This window comes from Tiliqua scincoides, chromosome 4, assembly GCF_035046505.1.
Source record: "Tiliqua scincoides isolate rTilSci1 chromosome 4, rTilSci1.hap2, whole genome shotgun sequence".
In the NCBI taxonomy this organism is placed as follows: domain Eukaryota; kingdom Metazoa; phylum Chordata; class Lepidosauria; order Squamata; family Scincidae; genus Tiliqua; species Tiliqua scincoides.
The window spans coordinates 209,458,829-209,481,907 of record NC_089824.1 but is presented as its reverse complement, the minus strand read 5'-3'; the positions used below and the strand labels follow the sequence as shown (position 1 = coordinate 209,481,907).

The window sequence follows — 23,079 nt, the reverse complement described above, 5'->3', positions numbered from 1 at the left end:
AAAGCTATATGACTGTGCAAAACGAGATAAGAAATCTTCCATAGCAGTTTCACCACAGAGAAGACAGATGGAGTAGGAGATTGCAAGAATGAAGCACTGAACAAAGAGGAGATTTTATGAGAGAACAGAAATACAACCCCCAATACTGATGGGCCCTCAATTATAAACACCTCAAAAGATAAAAAGTTAGGAAATGTAGTTTCTACAAATTCTAAAGAATTGCAATTATTGTAAATGAACGTTATTTTTTCTGCCAAAGGTTTTTTATTTGAAAGAGAATTGAATCCATATTGATAAGAATGTAAGAAAAGTCCAGTTGGATCAGGTTAAAGGCCTATCTTGTTTACCAGTCCAAACCAGGCATCTCTGGGAAGCCCACAGGTAGAAGGTGATAGACTAGACCTCTCTTGCCATTCGTACAGAGAAACATGCTGCCTCTGAATATGGAGGCACATACGGCCATATGTATTTATTTTGCTATATATTATGTCAATTATGGTGTGTAGAATATTCTTTGATAGCACAGAACTGAAGGCCAAAAAGGGAACATGATCTAAAATGGAATAGGCTAAAGGTGTAGGTGCAATTTAAGACTTTAAACATTTTCCTATTATGGACTGCATAGTTAAATCAGGACTGCATAGTTTAAACTTGCTGGTTTGATCCTAAAGAAATAAACTTGTTACCCATCAGCTATTGTAGGGGGGCAGATGGGAAGGAGCAACATGTAAGATCATAACTCAACTCTGAAATAGTGTCACAATTTCTTTCAGCATTCCACCAAGCTGAAATTTGTCTATTACGCTTATATTCTCCCTGAAAGGGAACTTGATTTTTTTCTCCTCACAGAACTCTAAGGTAGATTGGGCAGAGAGAAAACCACTGTCCCAAAATCACCCATCTTTTCTTTATGGTTAGGAGGAGGTTTAAACAAAGTCTCCCCAATTCAGCATCACACTACACTGGAAATTAAAATAGAGGATCTTAGATCAACCATTCTGGTATTTAAATAACATGTTATTGCTAGAGCAGAACAGCTCAACAACTCAAACTATTACACAGAAACGAAAAGGGTAAATATTGTTTTCACAGTAAGTTTTAGAAACAGAACCACAAATCAAACTAAACACAAAATTTCAATTAAAGGTTGGAAAGTTCATGTTTGAGACAGGATGTTACAATCAGCTCTTGGGGTATCACCAGTGACAAATCAAAAATCAGAAGGTATCCATGTCTGCCTTCCTATGTACCCGCCGAGGTGGTGGGCTAGTCTAGAATAATCTAGATTCATTGATGGCCTTCTTATTAACTTATGAAACAGAAATGTCAGCCATCAAAATGACTTCTCACTATTTCTTTCACACTTTGCTGGCACAGATTTCCCAAGTTTATGGCAGACCCAAGGCAAACAAAGTGGGGAGATGATTAGCACCTGACTTGCACCACATGGCACCTGATTTGCACCAAAGCTAGCTAACCATGGCAATGGTTAAAGTTCATGCAGTTTCAGTCCTCTATAGTGCTCTAAAACTGTTCCTGGTGACAATGTGAACAGTCCCTACCCACTAAAAGATACAGCTAAAGTGTGCTGTGATGAGTTTGCAATCTACTTTGCAATCAAAAATTGCTTCAATTCCATTTAAATTGGCAGCTGCCTTTCAAATACAGAATCAGTCTGAAGTATTTCAGTTTTTAGTATCTCATTCTCAATTTCACCAAAAGTAGCAGGTCACTTCATTAGCTAGGATTATTATTACTTCATTCAGAGATAGTAACATGCCAGCCTCAAACTGCAATTGTTTGGCTCCTGCACAAGAAACATTTTTTTTTTTAAAGGACTGTGGAGGTTTGCTGAGCCAGTAGTTGTCCTTCCAATTCCAGGCATGACTGGACATCAACAATCTTGTAACCAAACTAGACTTTTGGCTGGAGTATGATGGTACCCTTTGAACTTGATTCAGATTTTTCACCTAGGGATTGAAAGGAGGGGGTTTACATGAGTTCTCCTGTTCCATGTGATCAAGACCTAGCAACTGACGTGTTCATAACTTCAAGGTCAGACTACTGTGATGCGCTCTATGTGGGGCTACCCTTAATGACTGCCTGGAAGCTCCAAAAGTTACACTGTACACTTTGTTTGGTATGGATTTTATAACCAAGGTTAAGCCTGACTAGGGTAAATTTTATATACTTTTTAGGTTCAGTGTTATTATGTTGCCTTTTTTTTAAGCTAATCTGCAGCAAGTCCTCATAATGGGATGGGAAAGAAACTAAAATAAATCTAATTTTGGAAGAACTGGTTCAATATTATTCGTAGTTATATAGGTCTGACTCACCCCAAGAAAAAGAGGTTGTTGCCTTTCTTTCTAACGTCCAGATTCCTAAAATTTCAGATGAGGAAAGGAATAGGTTGAACGAACTAATTACAGTACAGAAAGTAAGGCAGACCATTAGACAAGAATAGCAAAACATCAGGCCCTAAGTAGATGTACATCAGACTATTACAAAAGGTTTGTTGGGATTTTAGTAGACCCTTCGGCTGAGGTAGTGAATGGATATCTTTCAACCAATCAGTTTTCTTCATGCTGGAAAGCAGCTGAAGTTACTTTGATGACCAAGAGAGCAAGAACTTGTTTTAAGGTTCAACCATACCATACTACTATATTTCTCTTCTAAATCACGATTATACACCTTTATTTCAATCTTGGTACAGAAATGCATTCAGTTAGAAATTGAAAAAAGAAAGATAAAATTTGAAAGCCTACTCACAATAATCAAACTATCTAAACATGAGAAATTGTCTCCTGAGTATGTCCTTAAGGGATGCTGAAAATGTGTTCAAGCGACACTGTGGAACTGTTCAAAGTTCTTGGAACATTAAGGCTAAGCACTGTATATTGTACATGACTACAACTGTGTGACCAGTTTAAAAATTTTTTCTGAACAGCAGATTGTCAATGTCTATAGTTTTGGAAACTATAAGGATATTGTTTTGGGAACTGATTACAATACACTTTTCACTCATTTTATTAATACAGTACTAATGTTTTAGTTATAATCAGAGTGAATTGAGTTATTTTAAGTTCAGAGGAAACGAAGGGAAAAAAGTTCCATATTTCAAAGATGATATAATGCTACAATTGACTAGTCCTTTTTACTCTTTGAAAGAAATTGAAAACCTATGACATCTATATTTCTGTTGTTGGATACAACATTGCCTCAACAAACACTAAGACAATCCTATGTATATTTGCTTTGGAGTTGTCCCACTAAATTCAGAAGGACTTACTTCCAAGTAAACACCCACAGAATCAGGCTGCACAATTCTGAATTGTGTGAATCCGGGTCTAATCCTATTCAACTTTTGAGCACTGACACAGTATCAGTATCAGTGGGGTGTGCACTGCATCTGGGGGGGCAGCCATGGAAGTCTCCTCAAGGTAGGAGAATGTTTGTTCCTTTATCTCGGGGTTTGCATTGCAGCTGCCTCAGTGCTGGAATGTTGGATAGGATTGGGTCCTGTGTCTATTAAACAAGCAAAACTGAGTGCCCAACTTAGGGCCCACTGGAAATATGGTGCTTCCTAGAAGCTCAACAAAACTCAATTTTTTATTGATCAAAATTCTGACCCAATTATGATTCACTTGATCAAAATTCTGACCCAAGAGGTACATAACTGGCCAGATCTTTTTATAGTTTGGAAGAATTCCTCTCATTAAGTCAATTAAAACAACTCCATAACACTATCCCCACCCCAGCCCCCATTATATTCCACTGGAGACTTTGCAAACGTAGCAGAGCTTGATCAATGGTTTTTTGTTTTTTTTAATGGAAAGGCGGAGAACCAAGGATCACACCCAATTCACAAAATGAAAAATCAGAGGAAGATTTTCCATTTCAAGTAATTATTTTAACATCATGAGGCCTCTGTTTTAAGAGACCGGCAGGATCACACCAAAGTTCATCTAGTCCAGCATACCATTCTCCAACAGTGGCCAACCAGATACTTCTGGGAAGCTCACAAGCAGAACAGAAAAACAGCAGTACTCCTCTACTTGTCTCCAGTTCCTGATATTCTAAGATAGCATTTCTCAAACTGTGCTCCTAGGCGCCCTGGGGCTCCCAGAGACCTCTTCAGGAACTCCATGAGCACATCATAACTGGATGCCATCTGATCCCTGCTTGCTTTTATATCCCACCCTCCCACCTCTACTGTTTGTGGCTCTCCTTCCTCATTCCCCCCCCCCCCCGGTCTGGCTCTTTGCTGGTATTCAGCATTGGTTTCAGATGTTGTTCCCCTGTGTGCGTGCACCAGCCCTCTGGGGCTCCCCAAGATTCTGCACATGCACCAAAAGGGCTTCCCGAGACTCTGTTTAGGAGTGTAAGGGCTCAGGAAACCTTACCACTGTCCTAAGATTTACTGCTTGGGACTTGCAGGTTGCATTTAGTTATCAGGACAAATAGCTTTTTAAAGGCCTAATCTTAAAGAATCCTATTCTCAATGAATTTGTCTTATTAAAAACCATTCAAACTAGTGCACAACATATGGCAGTAAATTTCATAAGTTATTTCCAGGATGGTACTCCCACCATAAATTACATATGATAATCAATACATCTGTTTCACTGGAAGAAGGAACTAGCAATATCCCTTTAACATATTTACTATAAGCAGTCAGCTTATATTGTAAATGTATATGGCTTCAATTTTTACAGCTTCCAATCGCAATTCATACATTTCTCATTATGAACCTTTCCATCTTCGAAGGGCCTATCTCAATTGTTATATAAGAAATGGGAAGAAAATTCAGCAAGATTAAACTGTTTCTGCTGTGGTACATATACTATTTCTCTAACAGATGCTTACTAAAATGATAGACTATCATCCACTGTTCTTTTAGTATTTGGGGAAATATAGCCAGTAATGGCAGTTTAAAAAGATGGAACTCAGTATGAGTCACTTTTATGGAAGAAAGAAAAGATTTGTTTCAGATGTAAAAGTCTGCTAAATAAGGAGTGAAGAATGAGCATGGTACTGATATTATGAAATAGGAAAGCTCTAGGGAAAATGACCCTAGAATAAATCTAGTTTCACACCAATTTCCTTGTACTGTACAACCATTACTGAAAAATCAGCTGAAGAGGTATAATTTCAGCATCAGAACAATTCCTGTTAACGGTCTGGCATTGTTAAGGGAGACTTTAACCACATATCAGTGTCTTGCACACAGATGTTTAAAAATGGGACAGGGTGATACTTTTTAGAAATACTTTGAGGTCCCTATAAGTCCTAGTGAAATGTCTAAAAGAAGAAAAATCACAATCAGAAATGATTAAATCAATAGCAAACATTTTGACTGCACAGTATTGAGAAAAATCCTAGATTGCCTTTAATATGTACTAGGCACGGCAAGGCAGACTGACAAATGTATAAACAGACTGTAAGATTTTGGGAGAAAAGGGAAATTTCTTCCATGACCTTATAGCAGAACAGAGAGAAGCACAGCACACTGGCAACCCAACTCTAGGCTGGGTCTTAAGTCTATATTCTGGTTCTTCCATAAGATTCTTAGCAAGTCTTCAATACGTAGCAGATTAAACAAAACACATCTCTTTTCACTCTAAGTAAAATACCATGCAAATCAATAAATAATAATAATAATAATAATAATAATAATAATAATAATAATAATAATAATAATAATGGCTACCTGCATAGCTAAACTGCTAACTACACTCACTAATAAACAACAGTGAAACAATCAACTAAATAGTTTCTAACCTTTGAAGAATATGCAGAATATTAGTACTACAAGACTTGGGTGCAAAAACACACAAAGATACCAATTCACTCTTACTGAATCCTAAAATGCTAAATTCATATTCCAGCACAATGATGTAATGTTTCAGCCCTCAAGTTTCTGAACCAGCTACAGTAGAAGTTGTTTTATCCAACATTTGGTTGAGCAGCAAACTGGGTTAACAGGAATCTTCACCTGCTGCCTCAGGTGGGCAGTTGCCAGTTAAACAAGTGTGCTGCTTAACCAGAGTGTCAATTAAGCAAGCCTCCCTCCATTCTCCTCCCCCCCAACTTACCTGACAGTGCCTCCATTTGCCGTCCTTCATCACAAGGAATGGAGATACTCCACAAGCAGAATTCTGCTGTGGAACATCTCAATTCCTAGAGGACCCTTGTAAAGGAGGAAGGGGGGCAGAGCAGCACTGCAGAGGGAGCCATGTCAAGTAAACGAGGGTACAGAGGGAGCCTTTCAATCTTGTGACAGCTTTGTAAACCTGAATAGCAATTGCAGGGGGAAAATGGTGGGAGTGAAGTATGCTTTCTCTCCTATTTGTAAATTTGACTTCCCAGAGGCAGTTGGTGGGCCACTGTGGACAACAGAATGTTTGGCCAGATAAGCCTTTAGCCTGAGCCAGCAGGGTTTTTCTTATGTTCTTAACTGGCAACTTCTGTTACCCAATTATGCTGTACAACAAAACTTTTACTGTGTATATTGTTTGTTAGTACACAATCCCCTTCCTGGTTGAAGTCAGGTAGCATAAAGTTCCTTAAGCTTACCAAAGTTTACATGCTCCCAAGTATGAGTTTCTACGCTTAACCCATAAAATATAGTTCCACATATTACTTCCAATGCTTCTGAGAAGGAAAGGTCAGAAATGCCAAAGAAAATCACCTAGAATTCAGTGGGGGTAATATGTATGTTGACAGACCTAATAATGATGACTTTCAGATATATTAAATCAAGTAGGTTCTCTCCGATGATGCCCCAGAGAGATCCAGAAAGATCTCCAGTAGATTCTAAGTATTTAAGTATAATGCTTTCAGTCATTTCATTTCAACAAAAAAACATTTGCGTGAACAAAAATATTTGCTGCTTATTCCATAAGAGGGCAATAGAAAATACTGCCTTTTAAGAAACTTAATAGCACAGATGTTAGATGGCTTAGCAAATGTTTCCTCTATTGACAACAACAAAAGTTACAAATGTTTTAAAATGAAGCGAATATATTGCTTTCCTTAAAAAAAAAAAGCATAATCCAACTATGGTATGAATACTAGGAGAGCCCCACAGTGCCTTTGTCAAGGAAGAGCATGACCATGAAAGACATCTTCAGGAAACCAAGTCTTGGCTGCTCCCTGCTGGTTTAGAGCACTACATACAAACTGGAACCTTAACTTACAAAAAAATCTCATCACATAGGAGTTGTTTTCTAGTAATCAGTTCCAACAACTTATTTTACATATTCTTTTTAAAATTCTATGTTACTGCAGTAGCAGATCATGAGCAGTGTAAGGAAAAGCTATCAGAGAATAGTAAATTTACATTTTGACACTGATTTTCATACTGCTGCATCAGAACAAAGCAAACAAGCAACACCATTTCTGGACCGAATAGCAGGAAGCAAGCTGACACATGAAAGGTCACAAATTTCTGCTTCTCAGGTTCCGCTGGTTTCAATAACAGCTGTGTAAAAGTGCAAGTATGTTCTTGGGCAATTTAAATTCCTAGATCTTACTTTTTTTTTTTAAACTTACAGTCCAGTCCAGGGAAAACTCTTCTAGAATTTAATACCATTTTAACAGACCACATATAACATAAGTTATTTATAATTTTTCTCATGATAATCATCTACCATTTTCATTTTACATAAGGGGAACTGAAGCTAAGCAACAATGATCTGCTCAGAAAAATATGTCAAAAATGGCAAAAAAGATCCCCCTGGATTCTATACTAACACTCTACCCAATGAAATCACTCTTCCTGGGCTAGATAACGTCCGACAGAACAAGGTGCCTGCATATATACTGCTTTACATACATGTTACCAGAAACAAGTGATTTTAATCTGGGGAACCAAGGTGGGTGGAAAAATATTAACTCTTAAAATATTAAAAATTAGTAGTTTAGGTCTGTGTGTAGCAAAAAGCCAACACAATAGCAAAATAAAATATTAAAACATATTTAGCTAGATGCAGTGGCTTGTGGAATGATGATTAAGGCTGCTTGAGAAGTAGCAATACTTGGATCTCTGTAGGAATAACATTTTGTTCAGGTTAACTTCTACCCACCTGTATATTTCACTAGTGTTCTCCCTGTGGATATCTCCCATAGTTTAGCTACAGAGTCCTTTCCACTTGACAGTATATACTTGGAGTTCTTGGAGAAAATGGCAGAACAGACTTCAGCCCCATCATGTGCTTTCTCAAAAGTAGTGATGCAGCGATTTGAAACGCCATCCCACAATTTGATGCATCCATCTTTGCTGCCCGTTACATACATGTTTGCACTTGCATTGTAATTAACTGAGCATATAGCATCAGTGTGCTGATCTTGAGGATTGCAAGATACAAAACACTGGAAAGTATTGACGTCATATAGCCTCAGGGTAGGGTGCTGGGTGCCAACAAGTATGAAGTCTCCAGAAGGATGGAAAGAGATAGAACGCAGCATTTCTGCTTCCTGTTTAGTTGGAAAATAGGCAATTAACATTACAAAGCATCTTCCACCCCATCTAAATAGAAATGTTTTGCTGCTCGCTATAGAACATTACAGAAGGGAATGAATTCCATCTGACACCATTGAAGGTAAATGACATGGATTGATAATAGATTTGCAAATAATGGTGCAGAAAGCAGTAACACATAATGCAGCTGTTGCACAGCCATGATGACCAAGAAAAACAATTCTGACTAGAAGGAAACTGATTCAGAAGACGTGGCTTGTATACATCATACTCTCTACTTAGTCCATGTCCAAAGGCCTTCTTTAGACTTATGCCAAGAAGAAACAGGTAAAGCTAACTAGGAAAGATAAGGAGAGGTGTTTAGGAAAGAGGGTTCTGGTCTATTTCTGATCTCCTTGCACCAATTTCATAAAATTGGATACTGAGTAGTGCAGTGGTTCTCAAACTCTCTGGGAGAGTTTGAGAGCCACTAAGACTTTGCGGGGTAGGGAGGGAGGCAGTAGCGGTGGGGGGAAGGCAGTGATGCAATCCCCAGGATTGCACCGCTCAGGGGGGCTGCAGGGACTGGGATGTACTCACCAGTCCCTGCAGCAGCCTTCCAGGGTGCGGGGAGCCCTGCGCGAGTGCCTGCAGGTGTCTCCAGCCTGCAGAAAGTGAAAGTAGAGTGATCACGGTTTTGAGGAAGTGGAGCGCGATTGCTCTACTTTCACTTCAAAGCGGCTGGGGAGTCCTGCGTGAGTGCCCTTAAGGGGCAGGGGGTAAGGCAGCAACGCAACCCCCAGGATCGTGTCGCTAACGGGGCTGCAGGAACTGGGATGTACTCACCAGTCCCTGCAGCAGCCTTCCCAGGGTGTGGGGAGTCCTGCGTGAGTGCCTGCAGGACTCCCCACACCCTGGGAAGGCTGCTGCAGGGACTGGTGAGTACATCCCAGTTCCTGCAGCCCCGTTAGCGACACGATCCTGGGGGTTGCGTCGCTGCCTTACCCCCTGCCCCTTAAGGGGGCAGAGGCCAGGGCCCTCAGGCTGGGGTGTCGTGACACCCCAGTTTGAACACCACTGGAGTAGTGGATTAGAAGGGCCAAATTCCCTATTTACCAAAGAACTGCAAATCAGGCCCAAACTAGCTATTATGTGGAGTTCTGTGCTTTTTAAATTCAAAATAAAAGTAACACCTCCCCTCCTCATATTGCAGAGTCTTAGTAGACTGTCAATCTGAGTTGAGAAAGGTTACTTAGCAATTCCCTTCTGATCACTTTCCAACTCAATTGCCCCCTCTGAAGTGCTTTTTGTCTCCATGTGGATAAAGACATGGGAGCTCCATAACTTTTCCTTCATGACTAAGTAAGTCTCCAACCCCACTTTTTTGTAGTTTCGTTGTTTTCTGCCCATGTAACAGCAAGACAGTAGGGTGCCTGACCTATATACTATTGTACTGCAATTTATATAAGGATATTCGCTTACTCCACCTAGACCTGATTCTCTCTAAATTTCCAGGATATCCTGATAAATTCATTCCACATTTGCTGAATGGAGTTGATGAACCGCATATTACCCAATTAGCAGTTTTTATAAAACGGGTAATACAGTGCTGGCAGAGGTCTCCCACCATTTAATCAGTTGGTATAAACTAACATAAGTCCAGCGTTGTAAGATTTATTAACATAGATAATACTAATTCATGATGCTGCCTCTGTCAAGTAAAAAAAAATCTATTTTTGACCTTCTGACCTCCAATCAAATGGGTATAATGCTTATGTAACCTTTTTGCATTATTTATTGCTTCTTTTTTTTGTTTGTTTGTATGTCTTATATGCCAATAAAGTGAGTAAATGAATGTTTTTAAAAGTTGGGAAACTTCATGTTTCATTTAGTTTAGGCCTTAACATTAAATGACAATTTGAGTAGCCACATCAACAAATACAATTTATGCCCTTCATTGGAAGTTACAAATAGGCTTTTTGAATCCTGGGATGGTCTTAATTCTGCAAACAATATACAATTCAATTAAATTAACAAGACTTTCAAACTAAGCCTCTCCTAAATCAAGGAAACTTTCAAAAATAAAGTGCTTTGTTATTCCATACAAAGTGATGGTTAAAAGGTCTAACCTGGATATATTTGAAGGCTCTTTTGGCAGACGGTTTTGAATAGTCAAACAATTTAAGTGTGTAATCCCTTGAACCAGAGGCAAGGATCTGTTCTGTTGGATGGAAAGCTAAACAGGTCACCTCATCCACATGATCATAAAGAGTCCTAATAACAGGATGGTTCTCCATGTTCTGCTGAGCTGTTTCGTTCATCATGACCTGAAGAAAACATTTTGAAACATTGTGCCAGAAGCACAACCTTTTAGCTGCATGAACTAAGGCACAAGTAAAGACAAGGCATCAATGTTTTTCAATACACATTTAGTTGAATAGAACTAGTTCCACGGAGGAAAGAGTGAGTCAGTAAGTTAACTAATCTTTCCACCAAGGTTTATAAAGCATTTTTAATTTACAGCACATAATCTCACTTTTCATCACAGCTACCTCCTTAGCAACAGGGAACTGAAGCTGTGGGTGGTTTGGGACTGGTTCAAACCTTACCAGTCTGTGGCTGTGCTAGCACTGGAGTATCAGTCAAAATCTATCTTTACTGACTAAAGACTGAAGAGTTCATTCTGATAAAAGATACTTATGTCCAATATCCAGAAATACTTTTTTTTTAAAATCTAGAATACACCTGCTCAATAAAAATGGACATGAACTCATGTTCTAATTCTCAAGGAAATTTATTATACCATTGCTGTTGTCACTGAAAAACAGATGACTCAAGCGGTGTGCCCCAAGGATCTGAACTGGGACCTGTGCTTTTCAACCTCTTCATAAATGACCTGGAGACAGGGTTGAGCAGTGAGGTGGCTAACTTTGCAGATGACACCAAACTTTTCCGAGTGGTGAAGACTAGAAGTGATTGTGAGGAGCTCCAGAAGGATCTCTCCAGACTGGCAGAATGGGCAGCAAAATGGCAGATGGGCTTCAATGTCAGTAAGTGTAAGGTCATGCACATTGGGGCAAAAAATCAAAACTTTAGATATAGGCTGATGGGTTCTGAGCTGTCTGTGACAGATCAGGAGAGAGACCTTGGGGTGGTGGTGGACAGGTCAATGAAAGTGTCAACCCAATGTGCAGCGGCAGTAAAGAAGGTCAATTCTATGCTTGGGATCATTAGAAAAGGTATTGAGAACAAAACGGCTAATATTATAATGCCGTTGTACAAATCGATGGTAAGGCCACACCTGGAGTATTGTGTCCAGTTCTGGTCGCCACATCTCAAAAAAGACATAGTGGAAATGGAAAAGGTGCAAAAGAGAGTGACTAAGATGATTACGGGGCTGGGGCACCTTCCTTATGAGGAAAGGCTACGGCGTTTGGGCCTCTTCAGCCTAGAAAAGAGGCGCCTGAGGGGGGACATTATTGAGACATACAAAATTATGCAGGGGATGGACAGAGTGGATAGAGAGATGCTCTTTATACTCTCACATAACACCAGAACCAGGGGACATCCACTAAAATTGAGTGTTGGGAGAGTCAGAACAGACAAAAGAAAATATTTCTTTACTCAGTGTGTGGTTGGTCTGTGGAACTCCTTGCCACAGGATGTGGTGATGGCGTCTGGCCTGGACACCTTTAAAAGGGGATTGGACAAGTTTCTGGAGGAAAAATCCATTACGGGTTACAAGCCATGATGCGTATGTGCAACCTCCTGATTTTAGAAATGGGCTATGTCAGAATGCCAGATGCAAGGGAGGGCACCAGGATGCAGGTCTCTTGTTATCTGGTGTGCTCCCTGGGGCATTTGGTGGGGCTGCTGTGAGATACAGGAAGCTGGACTAGATGGGCCTATGGCCTGATCCAGTGGGGCTGTTCTTATGACTAAGGGCCCAATCCTATCCAACTTTCCAGCACCGGTGCAGCCACAATGCAACTTTGAGGTAAGAGAACAAATGTTTCCATACCTTCTGTGACTGCCCCACCACCACAGGATACAGTACATGCCCCACTGGCACGGCTGCACCGGCACTGGAAAATTGGATAGGATTGGGCCCTATGTTGGTAGTCACCTGTTTTATACAGTGACAAAAATAATGGTGTAAGAATAATGCTTGACTGAGGGTCTCAATACAAGTAGTCACTGGGACTCTGCCTTGAAGTCTGTATTTCAAGGCAGAGACCCAGTAACTACTTGTAGCAGGACTCTCTGTCAAGCTATTCCAGAACTAAATTGCGATAACCAGATATTTGCTCCCAAGAAACCCCAAATAAACTCTATAGCTGCATTCCTCCTAAAGCAGCATGGAATCTGCTGTGGGTAACTTTGCTAGGATGTGAACTGCTGAGGCAGTTGTTCTCTTTAAAGGTGTATAGTCAGCTGTTTAAGATAGATCCAGAATTACCAGTGACAAGGATAGCAGGATGTCAAACAAAGCAATTTACTCTTCCAAAACACTTCACTGAACCAGTCAAGGAAACATGTTCCTAAAGCTAATCACTAAACACATATAGAGTTCCCAAAAGCCAAATACATAAGCAATATGAAGGCCAGAGCATCTCACCAACAGAACAGAAATTCTCCAGAGTATCCCACACAATCTGGGCCACAAAGAACTGGGCACAGATGTTCCACACAAAGATAACTGCAAAATAATTACAGGCAAGTCAAGTAAGCCGACAAATACAAATGAGGCTCCCTCTGTGGGCTTCCTAACCGGGGTGGGGGACCAGGATGGACAGATGGACTTGTAGCCTGATCCCAAACATGGTGAACTTAGGACATACAGCAAAACCAATGCTGTCTATGTAACATGGAAATGTATCTGGGGTAGCAGCTGCATCCGCCAAGCACTACATCTCTCTTTGTGGAAGCTCCATACGAACCCAAACTGCCAGAGTAGAAGCCAAAATGAAAACATGCACAGAGTCACCAGCACTGGAGTATTTACCTCAATAGGCATTGCGCTTTTGGCCAGCATTCTTTCTGTGTCAAGGATTTTTATTGAAGCATCAGCTGACCCTGTAGCTATTAACTGTCCATCTCTGCTATACGTAGCTACACGACATGGTCCTTTGTGAGATGTGACATAACATGTCTCATATTCAGAAGCTTCTGGGGACATTGTCTGTACGTCTGCATCAAACTCCAAGTCAATTCCTGTGCCGGGGGCAACTGTATCAGAGCGTCCAATCGCATATTGAACTGCACTATCATCATTCTCCATTCCTGGAAGAACAGAGACAACAGACTTTCAAGAAGTCTTTCAAACAGCTGTCTTTGAAAGGCAGGCAGACCCAAACTTTAAGCAGGCAAGACATTAGTGACTGGCTACTGCAGCAGTTCTCATATTTACTCTGGAGATGTTTCAAACATTAGCACTGGTGATGCTACCCATGCTGCTTGTTTTATTTTAACCTAATTCTGCCCAGCCCACATGTGTACACATTTGATCCCTGTTGCATATATGCAATGTTGGGCAAAGTAGCTTAAATCACACTTAGCGTGCTTACTTCTAATCTCATTTAGCATGCTCACAACAGCAAGCTTGTAACTTTGACTTTTCCTGTGAATTTATAAATGCCTCAGAATATTTGGGACTGTAGCCCAGACTCTGATCTGAGGAAAGGTGTTGGAAATTTAGATAGTTTAATGCTGTATCATGCTTTCTGAATTGGGATTTTGTTTTCAATTGACTTCAGTTAAACTGTGTGGCTGATACAAGTGACTGAGGCTGAACAAAGTTTTCTATTTGTAAACTCAGATCAACATTCATCCTATCAGAACTGATCGTGGCACAGAGAAGGCAGTTTTTTAAGCTTTTCAGAAAAAGCTTTTCCTATAACTAAGCAGACAACCTGGAAAAGCACTGAAAACTGTGTACAGTAATGTCAAACAGAAGTACCCCACTAATGACAATTACTTTTCCTTTATAGAAAAGGTTTGCTTATGCAGTAGTAAGGTTTCCTAAAAACCCAAGGTGAGATAAAGTCATTTTCAAATATGCCTCCCTCTGCTGAACTTGGTACACACAACTAATTTTTACTAACCAACGAGAATGAAGCAATACTCTGTGTGTGGGCGGGGGGGGGCATGCTTGCAAATTCACTGGTCAGCAACAGGATGCCGAACCACCGCAGACACCTGCCTATAAGTCGATCCCACAGGTAAGTTGAGGGCAGGTTTTGAGCAAAAAAATCATGGAATTTTCTATGACCCTCAGATAAATCGGGGGTTAAACTTAGGGGGGGTGCCTGACTATAGTCTTGACTGATTTTACCAGAGGCCAGATCCTGAAAAATAACTTACCACTAATTGCTACCTAAGAACTGTACAGTCTCGGGGGGTGGAGCTAACTTTCAGCTAAGTTGCAGTGAACTTTGGGGGTTCCCGAAGAGACTGCAAAATAGATATGTTTTCATGTGCCTAAACAACTAAGGCACGCTTCGGTGCTAGGAAGACGGTATGAAGAGCTAAGAGCTTGAACGGGGGGGTCCTTAGAAACAGGCAATTTCAAGGATTTCTCTCTGTTTTGCTCTGTGCTGAAGCATATCTAGCCGGGCGCCATCTTTGAGAAGCTCGGAGCTGAAAACCCGTCCTCCCAGGGCCTAGATACAACAACATCGCAGCGAAAAAAGCTATTAAGAGTGAGTGAACTTGGCTCGTTAAAACGTTTTATTGAGAACTGTTAAGTAAGAAGTCTGGAGGAGGAGATAATTCAAGATTATTCACGCTGGCCGTTAGCCACCCGGGGGGGAATAGGTGAATTGGTATTTCCCCTGCTGGAGTAAGTACAAGATTATATATTTTTTTAATGGTATGTACAGAAGAGAAATAAATAAGTAATCTTCAATGAAGGAAATAAAGTCTACCTTCATTTTCCCAGCAAAAAGCCTTTATTTAAGCCTGGACTCTGCTACTTTCGGTTTCTCAGCAAGAGGCTTGAAGTTTTTTTTTTCTCTTCTTTTGGTCATTTAAAGGCATACTAACCTAACTTGACTGTGGATTTGATTGACTTTTTTTTGATATAAAAATTTGGAAAGTAGCCCTGGATACAAAATTAGAAAGTAGCCCTGCTGGAAGTGGCTTGAGTTGGTGTTGATAAAAATGGCTTTTGAAAATCTAAAAGATGATCGTGAAAGCCAGGCCTTGTTGGTGGACTTTCTGATGGATTTTAGACGAGAAATGGAGCAACAAGTCAGAGAACTCTCTGAACAAATTGGGCAAATAAGCTCCTCCCTTGTAAACTCGCGGGAACAGATTATAAACAATAGAGAAGAAAAAAGAATGGATCAGATGTCGGGTGAAGTTAAAGAAGGGGAGTATTTTGAAATGGGACACGAGATGGAAGAAGCAGATGTCATAATAACTGAGAATCTTAAGGAAGAAAAAAGATGAAATGTTTAGAGAGCAAGCTGTCTCAAGAAGAGGAAGAATTTATGGATTGAATTCAAGAACAGAATGAAAAAGAAGAAAGAAAAACAGAGGGGGGACTTAAGAAGAAAAAGAAGAAAAAGAAGAAGTGGAAGAACCAGTAGGAGGACTAAGAGGGAACACCAATAAGATAGAGTACAAAGTAAACAATAAGAAGGGCAAAATGGTTGAATAATAAATAGAATTTTTTTTTAATATATTAAATTAAAATAGATGCAAATGAAAATTTGAAATATAAATATTGCGGAAATTAAGTGGTATTAAGATATAATATTTTATTAATTAGATTAAATTAAGGTGGATGAAAAGGGAATTTGGAATATAAGTATCGTGAAAATTAAAGTGGTAAATATATGAAATAAATTAGATGGAACTGCAATTTTGGAATATAAGTATTGTGGATAAGCGAAGTATAATATTGTAATTGGAGATATTTGTTTTTAGATGTGATATTAGAAATTGATAAGAGATTGTATTTTAGAGGTTAGTTTAGTGGTAAGAAGAGTCTATAAGTAGAAATTTGAAGCCTTTTTTGATTGGATAGTTATGGAAAATGATGTATAACATGTTATAAGAGATATTGAAGGAGGTAATACCATTGTAATCAGAGACTTCTTTTTTAGATGTCATATTAGAAATTAAGAATTAGATAAGAAAGATTTTATTTTAGAGACTAGTTTAGTGGTAAGAAGAGTATATAAGTAAAAGTCTGAACTGTTTTTTTTTATGATGGGATAGATAAGGTTAGAGGAAAAATATGGAATGTTAAAGTATTAACCAGTAGGATTAAAGAATATGATAATTTTTGTATTGATTATTAATTTCGTTTGGATTAATGTTTGTTGTAATCGATGGCCACCACCCTCGTGTGTAACCTATGTAGTCCTAGCCCTAAGTCTATCCAATTTTCCTTACCTGTATCTGTAATAAATAAATAAAGCATTATAAAAAAAAAAGAACTGTACAGTCTCTAATTTATTAAAAACATAGTAAAAGATCATAAGATACATTTTTAAATTCTGGTCTTCACCACCTTTTTGTAAACACTATCAGTGTACTGTAAACAACATACCAGTAGAACAGTGGTTCCCAACCTGAGATTCATGTACTCCCAGGGGCACTCAACAGGACCTTTAAGGGTACTTGAAAAAGAATGGCATAATGGCAGAAAAAGGCAGGTCGTGCTCCAGAATGCTTTACAGGGCCAGCAAGGCAGGAAGGTAGGTAGGTAGTTGGCTGTGAAAGCCCTACCAATAGCTAGTTTTTGGTCATCAATTCATGTATGAACCAGTGATTGAAAACCAGCACAGTAAAAAAGCTGAAACATAATATGGAAAGTGATCAATCACCCAGAATTTCTCAGCACACTTCTGGTGCAAAACAGTGCAAAGGCAGAGTCTTCTGTTCTTCAAAGAGATAAAAAGAGAAATCACTGTGACAAATACATGAAGCTTTCACACAGAGCTTTCATATGAGCTTTCTGGGCTTTCATATAGAGGAGATGAGGGCTTGTCTTATTAATGACAAACGTTTTGCTAATATGAAGGGTACAATTTATGGAAATGGGCTGCCAAGGGATATGCAAGTGAAAAAGGTTGGGAAACACTGCAGGAGATCCATGAATCAAATCCACCTTTAAGGTGTCTGGTGTGTTAAGCCAGAAGCTTTACATACAACATACAACCCATAACACATAACTGAGAGTGTACAATTCAATTCACAGCAGAGAGATGCAGCTGCATTTATTTGCAACCCCTTTTACTCAGAAGTAGACCCACCGCTTTCCATGGGTGTTGTTCTTAAGTAATGGTGCATTGAATTGTAGCCTGGGACTTTGCTTCAAATGGAAAAGAGGATCCCATCCTGGTGTTGAAAAAAAACAGTTCTTTGCTAAATGCAAGCCTTTGCAAAACAGAACCAGGCTGCAACAGCATTTGCAAAATGTAACAGAGGAGAATAAAATGTTAACTTTGGCTGGAATTTTACATATTTACAGTAATTTGACATTATCACTGTAACACAAATAGCTACAATGGAAACCATTATTTCCACTGCACACTACTTTATATCTGTTATATTTTACTCCAACCACATTTATAGAACATTGCATATTTTTGTCTAAGTACGTATTTGTTAAGTGGGGCAACTGATGATATTTGCACAGTATTGTTTTAGAAGGTGGTTGAGTGCATAGAAACTGAGCAAGATTTTGATTACTGATGTTCTATGATGCAAGCTAAAGTATCTGTTTTAATATGGCACTAGTGTCACGTGCTTAGCCCTAAGGTAACATTTTAAATTTGTTTGGCATTTCAACTTACCCAGTTTAATAAGATGCAACAGCTGTTCAGAAGGTGAACATACAGACTGTGGCTTTACTTCATTTATCAAACCATTAGCAATGTTGATGTATCCATCATATAACAATTGGCTAATTATCAGCTTGTAAAGTTGCTGCCTGTCTTTCAGGCTTACTTTTGGTCTATACATTGTGAACAAGGGCTGTCTCCCAGCAATCTGAAACAAAGAAAAAAAAAATAGCTTACAAGAGCATGTTTATATCTAAAAGTGCAGAGCTGAACTGAACTATTCCATCCATCAGCCTATTCATCAAAAAGACTGATTTATTTATCAAATATTTATTTATTCATCAAATAAACTGACAGCCTATTAATTAAACTGTACTGTGACAAGGAAAAACAATGCAGAGATAGAGAACATAAGAACATAAGAACAGTCCCACTAGATCAGGCCATAGGCCCATCTAGTCCAGCTTCCAGTATCTCACAGCGGCCTACCAAATGCCCCAAATTTTCCAGTGCCAGTGCAGCCGTGCCAGTGGGGCATGCGCTGTATCCTGTGGTGGTGGGGCAGTCACAGAAGGTATGGAAACATTTGTTCTCTTACCTCAAAGTTGCATTGTGGCTGCACCAGTGCTGGAAAGTTGGATAGGATTGGGCCCTTAGTCATAAGAACAGCCCCACTGGATCAGGCCATAGGCCCATCTAGTCCAGCTTCCTGTATCTCACAGCAGCCCCACCAAATGCCCCAGGGAGCACACCAGATAACAAGAGACCTGCATCCTGGTGCCCTCCCTTGCATCTGGCATTCTGACATAGCCCATTTCTAAAATCAGGAGGTTGCACATACGCATCATGGCTTGTAACCCGTAATGGATTTTTCCTCCAGAAACTTGTCCAATCCCCTTTTAAAGGTGTCCAGGCCAGACGCCATCACCACATCCTGTGGCAAGGAGTTCCACAGACCGACCACACGCTGAGTAAAGAAATATTTTCTTTTGTCTGTTCTAACTTTCCCAACACTCAATTTTAGTGGATGTCCCCTGGTTCTGGTGTTTTGTGAGAGTGTAAAGAGCATCTCTCTATCCCTCTATCTCAGTATCACTCTGTCCATCCCTGCATAATTTTGTATGTCTCAATCATGTCCCCCCTCAGGCGTCTCTTTTTTAGGCTGAAGAGGCCCAAACACCGTAACCGTTCCTCATAAGGAAGGTGCCCCAGCCCCGTAATCATCTTAGTCGCTCTCTTTTGCACCTTTTCCATTTCCGCTATGTCTTTTTTGAGATGTGGCGACCAGAACTGGACACAATACTCCAGGTGTGGCCTTACCACTGATTTGTACAACGGCATTATAATATTAGCCGTTTTGTTCTCAATACCTTTTCTAATGATCCCAAGCATAGAATTGACCTTCTTTACTGCCGCCGCACATTGGGTCGACACTTTCATCGATTTGTCCACCACTACCCCAAGATCTCTCTCCTGATCTGTCATAGACAGCTCAGAACCCATCAGCTTATATCTAAAGTTTTGATTTTTTGCCCCAATGTGCATGACCTTACACTTACTGACATTGAAGCGCATCTGCCATTTTGCTGCCCATTCTGCCAGTTTGGAGAGATCCTTCTGGAGCTCCTCACAATCACTTCTGGTCTTCACCACTCGGAAAAGTTTGGTGTCATCTGCAAACTTAGCCACCTCACTGCTCAACCCTGTCTCCAGGTTATTTATGAAGAGGTTGAAAAGCACAGGTCCCAGTTCAGATCCTTGGGGCACACCGCTTTTCACTTCTCTCCATTGTGAAAATTTCCCATTGACACCCACTCTCTGTTTCCTGGTCTTCAACCAGTTCTCAATCCATGAGAGGACCTGTCCTCTAATTCCCTGACTGTGGAGTTTTTTTAGTAGCCTTTGGTGAGGGACCGTGTTGAATGCCTTCTGAAAGTCCAGATATATAATGTCCACAGGTTCTCCCGCATCCACATACCTGTTGACCTTTTCAAATAATTCTATAAGGTTCGTGAGGCAAGACTTACCCTTATAGAAGCCATGCTGATTCTCCCTCAGCAAGGCCTGTTCGTCTATGTGTTCTTATGTTCTTATGTTCTTAAAAGCAGTAAAGATTAAAAAGCGAAGACATATTTGGGTCAGAACTCAAATGTACAACATTTGTATTAGTATGAATGAATGAGCTATATTGGGGTGGCCAACCAGCAGATATATGAATGAATGAGCTATATTAGGGTGGTCAAACCGCAGCTTGTGAGTCACATACAGCTCTTTGACGTATAATGTCTGACTATCAGAAATATGTTGGTTGAGATCCTTTTAGCATCACGATTAACACAAAAGTCAAAGAATAAATTTTCAAGTTTGATAATTATCTACTGGGTATAACTGAGGGTCTGTTGGATTAAAATGCAAGTTTAACATTTGTGGTGAGTAAATACATTTAAGAATTTAAATACTTCTTAAACATTGCAGCTCTCAAACATCTCTCTTGTGGCTCTCAAACAACTGAAAATTTATTTTGTGTCTCTCTTGTTGTGTATATTCAACAGGGACAAAATGTGTACACCTGTGGACCAGGCAAAAAGGGGTTAAGCAAGCTTGGCCACCCCTGAGTTATATAAACACACAAAAAGAATCATCTATAAAGGATGCCACCCCTGAGGGGTTGGGCTGATGGAATACAAAGGTGAAAGAAGCCACTGCAAAGGCCATTAGTTAAAATGGGCAAGATGGGGACAGTTAACTTATGGAACTCATTGCCACAAGTTAGATGCCTTGACAGCCACAGGCATAGCTGCCTTTAAAAGATTAAATAAATTCAGGGCATGACTATGAAAATAAATGGGAGCTCCAGCTTTAGGGGGCAGTCTGATCCAACAATGGCCTTATATTCTTATTCAGCGGTGTGGGGGGGGGGAGGAAGGAGAAAAAAAAGGGACGTTCAGATTCAGGCAAGGAACTGCTGGAGTCAGTGGCGGAGCCAGGGGGGGCAAAGCACTGAGTCTGGCGGGGAGCCTCGCCGAAGAGTGCGAGCAGACCCACTCCGTCGGTGACCATTCCAGCGTACTCCTCCGTTTAGCGCCCTCCGCCCGAAATGACTCCGAAGGGGAGGGGCCGAGGGGAGTCTCCCCGCCAGACTCAGTGCTTCGCCCCCCCCTCTGGCTACGCCACTGGCTTCAGCAGAGGCCACGAGAACCGAGCGGCGCACTAAGCGACACCACCCGCAGTACTTACTGGCCCGTCCTTCGGTCTGGATGGCTCCCCGCTCAAAATGGTGGCGGCAGGATGGCCGACCACATCGATGGGCGCCCGCACAGGCAGCTGGACCAGCGCCGCGGGAGGCGGAAGCAGCCTGGGTCGAAGAGAGCTCCGCCGGGCAGGCTGCTGCATCGAAAACGCGCACATCGATTGAAGCCGCAGCTGGGAGGAGGGAGAGGGTCAGAGACAGCGACCGTGCAAGCAGCCGACCCAGCCAGTCTGATGCCAGCCTGGAAGCTTCCAAGGCTGCAATCCCACCCCCACTCACCTGGGAGTAAGCCCCATTGACTTTAATACCACTTACTTCTGAGTAGACCTGCCTAGGAGTGGGCTCTAAGGCTGCAATCCCATCCACACTTACCTGGGAGTAAGCCCCATTGACTTTACTATACTTAAGAACACATACACAATCTGAATAGCATAGGATCTGATGAAGACCACTTTCTGCTGGTGAAACACAGACTACACCTCTCTGCTACACCATGAAGAGCTATACTGATGCACCTACACTGCTTGTGTCCTGTGCAGTAGGCCCTGGAAATTCTGTTTCCAGCCTCTTGCTTGTATATACCACAGCAGATAATGCTATGGCATCTGAGGCAGGTTGTGAATTTTGTGCATGTGGTGGGGTTGCCATTGTGAGGCATGCCCCAATGAATGGATTAACTCTTTCCATGCTTAGCCCACCTGGGGTTGTTGTCAGCATGCTACTCTGTGACAGGTATATGCTATGCGGTTTTGCTATGGACAATGAGGGAGTCACTGGTGGGTTGTACCTCTCTGGGGCTCATCCAGCTTTTCTATTTCCTCTTGTCCTGCATTGGTATAGGATCCCAAATATGTTACGCCACAATAAGTTAAATGCTGCAGTGTAAAGTTGCTTGGTCCACCTAGTTAACACCACTTTAGTTAAAGCCTTATCCTAGCCACATTCACCCAGAAGCCCCATCAACATTGAAGCAGCTTAGTCCCAGCTAAATGTGTACTGAAACCACTCAGGGACCAATCCTAACTTTCCATGATGCATCTGTGCCAACAGGGTGTGCTCTGCATCCTGCAGTGGGGGAACAATCATGGAGGCCTCCTCAAGGTAAGGGAACATTTGTTTTCTCACCTTAGGACTGCATTGTGGCTGCATCAGTGCTGGAAAGCTGGATAGGACTGGACCCTAAATGAGCGCTGCTCAATGGCAGAATATATCAAGGATGTGTTTGGCAGCAGAATTTTGGGCATTTCCTACTTGTCCAGTTATCTGAGCAGCAAATTACCCACATATTCCCTATCCCAATCGTAAAGAACTTGGCCACCCCTGAGTTATATAAACACACAAAAAGAATCATCTATAAAGGATGCCATCCCTAAGGGGTTGGGCTGATGGAATACAAAGGTGAAAGAAGCCGCTGCAAAGGCCATTAGTTAAAATGGGCAAGTTCTACTCACATCAGCCTCAAGACATGTCAGTCGCATTGGCAGTGGCTCATGGGTGGGTGAGTCCATTTTACTTGTGCCCCATGGGTGCTGCTGCCTGTCACACACCAGAGTGATACGACGACTAGACAT

The 23,079-nt window shown here is 40.9% G+C and overlaps 1 protein-coding gene across 2 annotated transcripts in view; it reads right to left on the bottom strand.

Moving 5' to 3' along the window:
* CSTF1 (cleavage stimulation factor subunit 1) overlaps nucleotides 1-23,079 on the bottom strand; it is a 28,060-nt gene extending 4,981 nt beyond the window's left edge. Inside the window, exons 1-6 of one of the 2 annotated variants that reach the window (XM_066624859.1) lie at nucleotides 22,960-23,079; nucleotides 21,496-21,681; nucleotides 18,271-18,466; nucleotides 13,467-13,744; nucleotides 10,591-10,788; nucleotides 8,088-8,478 (exon numbers count right to left, since the gene is read on the bottom strand). In XM_066624859.1, coding sequence (XP_066480956.1) covers nucleotides 8,088-8,478; nucleotides 10,591-10,788; nucleotides 13,467-13,744; nucleotides 18,271-18,466; nucleotides 21,496-21,681; nucleotides 22,960-23,079 — 1,369 coding nt within the window. Of the gene's footprint in view, nucleotides 1-2,336; nucleotides 2,382-8,087; nucleotides 8,479-10,590; nucleotides 10,789-13,466; nucleotides 13,745-18,270; nucleotides 18,467-21,495; nucleotides 21,682-22,959 lie in introns of those variants that run through there. The other variant, XM_066624860.1, reaches the window with a different exon arrangement.